Source organism: Zootoca vivipara, chromosome 8 (assembly GCF_965207765.1).
Source record: "Zootoca vivipara chromosome 8, rZooViv2.hap1.1, whole genome shotgun sequence".
Lineage (NCBI taxonomy): Eukaryota > Metazoa > Chordata > Lepidosauria > Squamata > Lacertidae > Zootoca > Zootoca vivipara.
This window is the reverse complement of record NC_142591.1, coordinates 78,126,109-78,136,914: the sequence shown is the minus strand read 5'-3', so window position 1 is coordinate 78,136,914 and position 10,806 is coordinate 78,126,109. Positions and strand designations below refer to the sequence as shown.

Genomic DNA, 10,806 nt, shown 5'->3' with positions numbered 1-10,806 from the left:
TAGAACTGCAGAGTTGGATGGGACCCTGATGATCATCTAGTTTCTAGTCCCCCTGCAATTTTAGTTTGAAAGTATTTTTATTAAAGATTTCTTGAATTACAAAGGTGTGTGCAGTGTCTCTCATATTTTTACATGCATCATTTTTGCAAATCAGTTTCATTTGTTAAGACACTAAGAAGAACGAGGGAAAACGAGGTAGATAGGGGGTGGGAGGGTGGATGGGGGTGGGAGTAAGTGACGATGTTTCTGTTTTGCTTAATATATGTAGGGCTTGATGTCAGCTTTGTTTGTGTTGGTACTCCTTTATTCGCTTGTGTTCTTTTGATGGTGAGAGAGATTGGGGTTGGCCAAGGGTGTGTTGTTCATTTGTGATTGGCTATGATGGTCTTTGTTTTCAAGTGTGAGTGGGGTGGGTGGGTGTTTTGGGTCAGGTTAGCCATATTGATTTGTATGCTGACAGTAATTTTTTGTCATTATCTTGTTGGGCTGTATGTGTGATAAAGGGGAACCATACCAGGGTGAAGGCATCCTCTTCTATTTGTCCCCGTGTCAGTTTCAGCTTGTTGGTTAGTTTTTCCAATAAGGCTGTTTCCCATATTACCTGGTACCATTGGTCCACGCTTACTCCTGACAGGTCTCCCCAATGTCTGCTTATGATGTTTCTGGTTGCTGAAAGTAGGTGGGTTATGAGGTCTTTGTGGTCTATATGGGCATTATTATCTTGGAAGATGTTTAGTAGGGCCAATTCTGGGGTAATTTCTATTACTTGTTCGGTTACTTTAGCTATTTCAAGTATGGTTGTTGCCCAGAATAATTGTATTTTGAGGCATTCCCACCACATGTGGAGGTATGTACCTGTGGAAGTGCACCCTCTCCAGCATTTTGGTGAGGTGCCTGGACGTATTAGTGCTAGCTTTCTTGGTGTTAGGTACCACCTGTAGGTGAGTTTTAGGGTGAGTTCTTTTCTTTTCATTGATATGGATTTAAAGGCGGGTTTAGACCACATTCTGGTCCATTGGGTAGGGTTGATTTCATATCCTATGTCCTCCCATTGCCTTTTTATTGTATCTAAGGGGTTTGTGGGATTTTGGAGTAGTATTTTGTATATTGCAGATGCCATTCCTTTGCCATGTCCTTTTGTCATTAGGAGGAGGTTTTCGAAGGCTGTCAGGGGTCTAGTTGTTGCTGAAGGAATATGCAATTGCCTCATACCTGGATCGAACCTGCAACCTTGTCATTATCTGCACCACACTCTAAGCAACTGAGCTATCCAGTCAGCTGAAGGACCTCAAGTAGAAGGGTCAGATCACTGCCAGTCCATATAAAGCCCAGAGGTTGCCAATGTGGTGCCCACTAGATGTGCCTGGATTACAATGTCCATTATCCCTGACCATTGGGCATGCTGGTCAGGGCTGATGGGACTTGTAGTTCAGCAACATCTGCAGGGCACATTGGCTTCCCCAGGAAAATAATAATAATGCTGGCCCAGAAGGGTCGTTCGTCTGAATCAGGTTTTTTCTTCCAGTGGGCTCAATTGGAATTTCCCCCCAGGTAAATGTGCATAGGGTTGCATCATGCTGTGATTAGACCACAAAGGGCAGTCGATGGATTACACACCTCAGTCTAAGAACATGTTTTTGGTCTTTTGTGTATGATTACATTCTAGCTCAACTGGTTAGAGCGTGGTGCTGGTAACACCTTGGTCACAGGTTCGATTCTCCTACTGACAGCTGCACATTCCTGCATTGCAGGGGTTGGACTAGATGATCCTCGGGGTCCCTTCCAACTCTACAGTTCTGATTACAGGTTCACATCCTGGCATCTCAAAAAAATGGGGGCGGGGGGGGCACTCTGCATGTCCTTTGGGATACCCTTTGCAAATTCAGAAGGGGGCGCTATGCATGTGCTTTGGGGCACTCTTTGCAAATTCAGAAGAGGACCCCTACATGTGTTTTAGGCACACTTTCTCGCAAATCCTCCTCCTATGACCGAGCCCTGGAAAAACAGGCGGCATCACAGACCATTCTGAAAATCGTACCGATGAACGCAGCTCCTTTCTGGATCCAGAAGCTGCAGCTGTGGGGAGCCTTGGGACCGAGGCAGGGGAAGGTGATCGTGCAGGTGTGTGTCTCTGTGTCATCACGCAGCACCCCTCCCCGGTCTCCTCCCCCTCGCAGCCTCCCTTTTCTCCCGACAGCCTCCCCGCACCTCCTCCCAGCCCGAAAGCCGCGGGGAGTCCCGGCAACCCCTAGCCCGGGCCTCCTCCTCCTCCCATCTCTTACCAGAGCCAAGCCTGGAACGGAAAGAGAGAGCCACGAAAACAGCCAGCTTGGCGGCACGATTGCCGCTGCTGCCTCTACCGGAGAGGGGCAATCCCTCGCGCCTGGTTCTGGGGGATTTACACACACACACACACACGCCTTTATTTTATATTTTTGCACCCATCGGCAATCGCAATCATAAAACGGGCGGGTGAAGAGCGCGCAGCAGGTTCCTTTCTCGCCGCCGCTCTGTGCGCAATTACGCGCCCGGCGCTCGCCAAGCCTCGCCAAACTGGGCAGGAGGAAGAGGAGGAGGAGAAGGAGGAGCCGGTCGAGGCGCTGCTGCGATTTGCTGGCTCCCCATCTCTACAATGGACCACGCCCTACGGTGAGGCTGGGCAGGGCTGGGCGGAGAGAGAGGGAGAGAAGGAGAGAAAACTCGTTCCCTGGCTTGCATCGGAAGCTGGAGCGCGCGAGGAGGGTCGGGGGGCTGCGCCGGGGCTCTCCTGCGTCGGGCTGGGAAATAAACCCTGCGATGAGCTGCTCGCCCCTTCCCGGCTGGACCAGGTGTTGTTGCCGCTGCCAGCTCCCTCTCTCCTCCTCCTCTTCCTCCTCCTCCTATTCCTCCGGAGCATCCTCGCCGCTGATGCCTCCTCGGTGCCCGCGGAGCTGATGCCCATCTCCCCTGGGGCGGCGATGACCTGACGGAGGATGTGATTCCCTTGCCCTGCCTTTCCTTCCTTCTCTAGCTCTCCCCACCCTCTCTCCTCCCTTGCCCTGCGCTGCTGGGGAGGGGGGAACCCTCCCCTCCCCCCCAAAAAATCGGAGGGTGGGCGCAGACCATGGCCTTTGGCTCCCCGCGGCTGCTGTTCCTGCGCACCCCTTGCTCACCTCTGAGGACCAGGGCAGAAGAAGAAGGAGGAGGAGAGGAAGATGGGACTAAAATCCAGGAAGGCAGCGGCGGCAGCAGGAGCATCGCCGCCGCTACCACCTCCAGGGGCTGATGGTGGTGGTGGCGGCGGCGGACACGTCGGGGAGGAGAAGAAAGTGGGGCTGGCCGCTGGGGACTTGGAGCAGGGCGCGCTGGCTCTGGGCGCCGGGGCAGACAAAGATGGGACCCTCCTGTTGGAAGGGGCGGGCAAGGAAGACGGTGGCAAGAGGTCCGCGCAAGGGATTGGGCTGCTGGCCAAGACTCCGCTGAGCCGACCCGTCAAGAGAAACAACGTGAAATACAGGCGGATGCAAACTTTGATCTACGACGCCCTGGAGAGGCCGAGGGGCTGGGCGCTGCTCTATCACGCCTTCGTGTGAGTCGCTGCTGGCACCCCATGACACCTGGGCGCGCGGTTGATGGATTGCTTGCTCGATGGGCAAAATGTTCGGGGGGTGGGTGGGTTGGATGGGACCAGGGGTGCGGAATCATGTCCATATGGGTTGGCATTCCTCAATGGGATGGATATTAGGAGGGGGTGTCATTTGGTGGGCCGATGCCACGATGCCAACCACAACATGTTTCTGGTTGGGTTCTAGCAAGCTGCAGACCCAGATCCTGGAACGGAGAGCGTAGCTTTAGGGCCGTTTCTCACGTTATGGAGCTGCACACACGGGTTTGCTGCAGCAAAGGGATGTGCAGCCAACCCGGCCGGGAGTTGCACTTGATCCCGGGCTCCCTGTAAGATGCACGTGTCTGCAAATCCACCTCGGTGGTGTTTTGCTTTTTGTGCTGAATGTAATGTGTGAATCAGCCTTTGGGAAGGCAGCATGTAACGCTCAGAGATGTTTCTCATTCACGTGCCTCTTTTACCCAAAGGGCTCTTTGCAAGAAACCGTGGTGGTTTGTAAGGGCAGAAAAACACCCTGGTAAATAAATCTGGATTGGTGATGGCGGGTTGTGGGTTATAGGCACAGGAAAGCATATGAATTATTGGTTGTTGGGGAAAACGCGTGATAAGAATTTGCTTTCTGGGGTGGACTGATCGCTATCAATAGCTAGGGTGCGTTTCGATAACGGAGTTAAATTGTGGCACTAGGTGATCGGCTGGGTTCTTTTCCTGCAAGGTAAAGCGATGTTGGATGGAAGCTCGTTGCAAAGATAGAAAGCATGGCTTTATTTTCTTCCTGTAAAAAAGAAAAAAGAAAAGGGGGGGGGCTGAGCCCTTGAGAGATGCAACGCCTGAAGATGTGAGGGCTGTGATAACGTAATGTTATCTTGGTCACATGGAAGAGAACATGTTTTCCTGAAAGTCTAAAGCGCTCAAGGTGTTGTGGGGAATTTGCCATAGAAACAGGAATGTTTGATGATCTGGCTGTGGTGCTTTATCATTCTAGTCTAGGCAACAGCCTCATGGAAACTTGTTGTCAACAAAAAGAATTGCAGACGGTTGTTTGGGTCTCTGTGTGTGTTTCTCCGGGAGCAACACTTGTGCTCTTTATTTTTTTTGGGGGGGGGAGGTGATGTTCTCTGGGGAGTTTGTAAAAAGGCACGTAGATTGAAAACACTGCTTTCAAAGATGCTTCTCCAGAAGAGTTCCGAAAAAGGCTTATTCGTTTTTAAAAAATGAGATGCCACTGAAACGCAGCTCTGCAATTAAATATGGAGATGAATAAGCCTCCCCCCCCGTTTTTAAGGAAAAGCAAGATCAGTGAGAAATTAAAACAACAAGGACACAACAGTGCTTTAGTGGATCGGACAAAGAGTCCACTTAATACTGGATTTTCTTTTCAGCGCTGGTCAGCTGCACCACATCCACAAATTGGGTGTGAAGGTGGCACTGTCTGTACCTGCTGTTTGCAGGTATACTTCCCCTGGACATTGAGGTTCTCTATTATGAATCGTGGCAAATTGATAACCCACCATAGTTATATTTAAATATCGAATTAATTGACAGTGATCAAGAATTTAAGGTTTCTGTGCATTACTAACAACTCACATTTTGCAGTGTGGAGAACTTTGCAAGAAACAGACTTATACCAAGGGCATGGGTGAAATGGAAGGGTCACACACCAACTGTATTCCACAATATAAAAGCTGGAATATACCCTAGCAGCAGAATGGCATCTTTAGTGACTGGGGCCACACCCACACCATGGATTTCCCAAAGAACCCTGGGAACTGTAGTTTGGTATGGGTGCTGGAAATCATAGCTCTGGGAGGAGGCAAACTACAGCTCCCAGGATTCTTGGGGAAGGATGTTCTTTAAATGTATGGCGTGGCTTATTGTGCCATGGGCTATCATGAAATAAACAAACCAAAAATGCAAAAAGGGCAAATGGAAGGCTGATGACTATGTCTCATTTTTAGTATGGGTACATTTAGTATGGCTTTCCAGTGTAAAACCAGTAAAATGAATGGTAGCTATGGAACAGTGCAGGGCCTGTGCAGAGAAGCCACACATATTTTTACAGATGTCAGGCCAGTGCAGTGGTTGCAGTGTTGGACTTAAAGCTGAGAAGGTGTGGGTTCGAATCCCAGGTGGGTAACCAAGAACCCTTGTCGATCTTAGACCAGTTGATATCTCTCAGCCAAGTCTGCCTCACAGGGTTGTTGTGAGGATACAAAGGGAAGGAGACCCACCCTTGGGTCCTTGGAGGCATGGTGGAATGATGATGATGATATTAACAGCCACACCATAAAAGCGGTTTATAGCTGTCATGTGGAACATCTCTGGGAGAAGAAACGGCTAAAGAGTAAAACCCTACACAAATCCAAAGTGAAGTCCTTAAGACAGTTGGATGGCATCTTGTATACATACCTCCTTCCGGCAACTCCTGCAGCCAAGCTGGTGTTGCAATGTCTTGTTCTGCTTTCCTTTGGACCCCATCAGCGGGGGAGGTCTTGTCGTCTAGGCAGACCAGGACCTCCATACACCCTGCCCAGGCTTGTGCCCCAGAGAGGTCACTTCCATGCAAAAATAATGTGGGAGGCAGCAGTTATGAGGTCTCAGCAGCCACAGCAGGCGCTGCGATTCTCCAGCTTTCGGCTTCACCCCCAGAGGTGCACTCCGTTGTATCTTAAGACCGTCAACAACAAGAAATAGCAGTGTTTGTAGTGTGGGCTTTCCAATTGGTCTAGAGCAGTGGTGGGGAATGTGTGGCCCTGCAGATGCTACTCCCATCATCCCTGACCATTGACTGTGAAGGTTGGAGCTGATGGGAATCCACCAGTGTCTGCAGGGCTGCAGGTTCTCTTGCCTGACCTAGAAAATGTTGCAGAGGGGCATAGAACAATCCCATGAATTAAACTTAAGAGGGCTCCAGGGTGCTGTGAGGTGATGTGAGATTGCCTGGGGATCGTGCATACAGCACTCTGAGGGGCAGCTTGGTCGGTAGAGCACGAGACTCTTAATCTCAGCGCCGTGGGTTTGAGCTCCACCTTGGGCTAAAGATTCCTGCATTGCAGGGGGGAAGGACTTTCCCAAACCTAGGTCTCCAGCTGTTTTTGGACTACAACTCCCATCATCCCTAGCTAGCAGGACCAGTGCTCAGGGAGAATGGGAATTGTAGTGCAAAAACAACTGGAGACCCAAGTTTGGGAAGACCTGGACTCCATGATCTTCATGGTCTCTTCCAACTCTACAGTTCTCTGATTCTGCTCCAAGCTCTTGTGGCAGAGACTGCATAAAACTGACCCCCCAAGGAAGATCAGGATATATAAATTAGGGCTGGCACGCAATTAAAATCAATCAGTCAATTATTTAAATATTGGTTGGCTGGCTGGCTGAATTTGCTTGCCTGTGTATGTGAGCAAAACAAATAGTTTTGAAACAAAAGGCCTATTTTGTTTTTCGATGGTGCTGCAAATGTCGTAGCCAGCATGTCTAAGAAGAGGTCCTGTCTTGAGCAGGAGGTTGGACTTGACCTTCCAACTCTAGAATTCTGGGATCCTATGGGATCCTCCTTGCTGCTTGAGGGAGAAGGGAGATTGACTCTTTTAAGAGGATCAAGAGTCTGGAAACCAAACCTTAGGAGGAGCAGTTGAGGGAGTTGGGTGTGTTTATTCTGGAGAAGAGAAGACTTGAAAGCAAGGGCTGTCCCATGGAAGATGGAGCGAGCTTGTTTTCTGCTGCTGCTCTGGAGTGTAGGACCTGAATCAATGGATTCAAATTACAAGAAAGGAGATTCCCACTGAAACTTTCTGATGGTAAGAGCTGTTCAACAGTGGAAGATGGTGGACTCTCCATTGTTGGAGGTCTTTAGCCAGAGATTGGGTGGTCATCTGTCAGGAATTCCTTAGCTGTGATTCCTTGATTTCCAGGGGGTTGTAACAGATGACCCTTGGGGTCCCTCCCAGCTCTTCAATTCTGTGATTCAAAGGTGGTCTACAATTCAAGGTGGTCGTACTAGTGTGCCAAGACTCCAGTACCCACAAAGGTGACTCCACCAGTATCAACCATCTTGGGTCATATGATCGGAAGGGCAGTCCTGTTTCTGGGGCTGCTTGGTTGGGCATTGACCCATAGCAGGGCCTCCTCAGTGGTGTTTACCTGTTTGTGAAACACCGTCCCTGTTGAGGTGTGTCAGTCTCCCTCATTATTAACATTCGGGAGGGATCTAAAAACAACAACCCATTTCTCTTCCCCCAGGCTTTTGGTGGCTGAAAGAGGCTGTTCCTGGTAATCTTGAAATTATTAGCCGTGAGGATATGTGACTGTTGTTAAATGGTCTCGTTTTTTGTTTTTGTTTTGCAGTAGTTTTGTTCTTTGCCACCATTCATTTGGGATAAAAAAAGTTATAAAAACTAATAAAAAAGGTAAAGGACCCCTGACATTTAAGTCCAGCCGCGAACAACTCTGGGATTGCATGCTCATCTCGCTCTATAGGCCGAGGGAGCCGGTGTTTGTCTGCAGTGAGTTCTGGCGAAACCAGAGCAGCGCACGGAAACAGCGTTTACCTTCCCGCCAGAGCGGTACCTATTTATCTACTTGCACTTTGACGTGCTTTTGAAAAACTCATAGGGTGGTGCTTATCACCTGCAGTTTTTTACTTCTTACAGTCTACAGAAAGTTTGGCTGCCTGATTAATCAGCATCTTTAGTTAGTTGATGGAAAGTTTAAAAAAATATTCATGCAACCGATTAGTAGCCTTGGAAGAAAGAAATCCCTTGCAGTTCTGTCTTGCATGTAGGACCCACTGTGCTCCCCCCCGGGAATACTTAGTGTGTTATATTTCGCTAACACTTAAAGTGTCATGCTTCATACTCACCACGGCTAAAATTCTCTTGCCATTTGTCTATGTCTCAGCTGGAATATTTATTACTGGGGGACAATGATGCACTTTCTTATTTTGGCAACACTTCATGGCTGGGGATACGCAAATTTTATGTTTAATGGAATCTTTTAAAACCCATTTTATGTAAATGCTTTTTAATCTTTAACACGTTCTGTGGGCTGTAGCCAACACTAGACCTGCTCAGAGTAGACCCATTGGAATTAATGGGCATGACTTAGTTTTGTTGATTTTAGCAGATCTGCTCTCAGTAGGACTTACTTTTAGATAGATAGATAGATAGATAGATAGATAGTTTTCCTTTTATGTTTTATATTGCACGCTTGTGGACAGTAGTGCCGGGTGGTGGAAAAGAGTAATTTTAAATATTAAAACGAGTAGAAGAAAATGTTAAGAACTGCATTGCCCAGAGTGGCTGGGGAGGCCCAGCCGGATGGGTGGGGTACAAATAAATTATTATTATTGTTGTTGTTGTTGTTGTTGTTGTTGCTGGATCAGTCCATCTAGCCATCGGACTGTATAATGTATGGAGTTCTAAGAGACCCCAAGAAGTCATCTAGACCAACCCCATGCTTAATGCAGAATCTGCAATGCAAGATGCTCTGCTTAAATACCTCCAGCAGTAGAGCCCTGCCACTTTCTGAGGCTGTTTCTGTGCCTCTGTCCAGCCGTTCTCAGGAGGGTTCTGCTAATGTTTAGCCAAGACCTCATTACTTGCAGTTTCCATCCATTGCTTCTCTAGCCTTGCCCTCTGGTGCAACAGAGTCTTGGTGTTTCTAAGAGCCAGATGCAGGGCATGAAATCAACAGCCCCCCCATACCTGTTAGACATCAGACACTGCGTGGTTCAGTGGTAGAACACCCGATTTGCATTCGAAAGATCCGAGGTTCAATTTCTGGCATCTACAATGACCTGACTCTGAATAAAGCAGCATCCTCCTATTCAGAGTTACGTTGCCTCTGAACATGGGTTGTCCTGTTTAACTAGCAGCTCTCAGTGGAGAGCAGGTATAGCTTGTTGACTAAGAGACTGAACTGCGAGTCAGGGAGCTCCCAGTTCAAATCCTGCCTCTGCCACGAACTCACTATGTAGCTTTAGGCAAGGTGCTCGCCTTCTGCCCCAGTCTCCCCATCTGCACTATGTGAAGGAACAGTAAGACTGACTTGCCTTATAGGTTTGTTCTAATATCATAGATTCATTGAGTTGGAAGGGACACCGAGGATCATCTAGTCCAACCCCCTACAATGCAGGAATATGCAGCTGTCCCATACGGGGATTGAACCTGCAACCTTGGCATTACCAGCACCACGCTCTAACCAGCTGAGCTATCCAGGCTGTAGGGATCACGAGTAGATAATGTATGTGAAACCCTTTGAATGCTTAAAAGCACTGTGCAAACATTGCAGATCATTAATTGCCATCAGCAGGTGCATCTTCCTTGAATTTGGTCTAATCCCCTTTAAAAGCCTGGGTGGCCCCTGGGTGACCATCACCAAATCTTGCGACCATGAATTCCAAACATTGCAGTGCATGCAGGAAGACGTTTCTGTCTTGCACTCCAAAGGGGGGGGGGAGCATCTGATTTGCATGCAGAAGGTCTCGGGTTCAAGTAGGGCTGGGAACATCCCTTATCTGAAACCCTGGCAAGCTAGTTGGACTAGTGGATCTGACTCGCTATAAGGCAGCTTCCTATGTTTCTAGGAAAGTCAGCAGATTTGGGACCTGCTCTTCATTACCTTAATATCTCTTGCTTTCCTGGAAACCTCAGAGCAGCTTATATGGAACGCCAGTGGTCTCCGCACAGGAAAATTTGCTGTGCCCCAAGCATGTGACCGAGCTCTTTCCATTCTGCTGAGATTCCCCGACTTGCTCAGAAAACCTTTTAATGACACGCCAGGGTCAATGTATTATTAATGGTAGCAGCTCTGTAGAATTAAGGGTTCTGATGTTGCTCTCCTGGAAAATTCTTCTTCTTCTTCTTCTTCTTCTTCTTCTTCTTCTTCTTCTTCTTCTTCTTCTTCTTCTTCTTCTTCTTCTTCTTCTTCTTCCTCTTCCTCTTCCTCTTCCTCTTCCTCTTCCTCTTCCTCTTCCTCTTCCTCTTCCTCTTCTGGAAGGCGGTGGGGAAACATAAAAAGCATCTTGCTCAAAATAGTTAGAGATTTCAATTTTCCCCCAATTATATTTTCTTAAGTTTCAACATTTTAAATATGTACAGTCAAAACACATCTTCATCCCCCTCCCCTCTTATTTTTGTTGACTTCACACCCTCTTTCCCATGGAATTGTTGTTTCTTCCCCTTCTGCTGCAGCCTATCTTCTAT

The 10,806-nt window shown here is 48.3% G+C and overlaps 1 protein-coding gene across 1 annotated transcript in view; it reads left to right on the top strand.

Moving 5' to 3' along the window:
• The first annotated feature begins 2,639 nt into the window (after positions 1-2,639).
• The window catches only part of KCNQ3 (potassium voltage-gated channel subfamily Q member 3), a 138,354-nt gene continuing 130,187 nt past the window's right edge, over positions 2,640-10,806 (top strand). Inside the window, exon 1 of the mRNA XM_088675901.1 lies at positions 2,640-3,568. Within this exon, the coding sequence (XP_088532027.1) occupies positions 3,195-3,568 (374 nt within the window). The 5' untranslated portion in view covers positions 2,640-3,194. The remainder of the gene's footprint in view (positions 3,569-10,806) is intronic.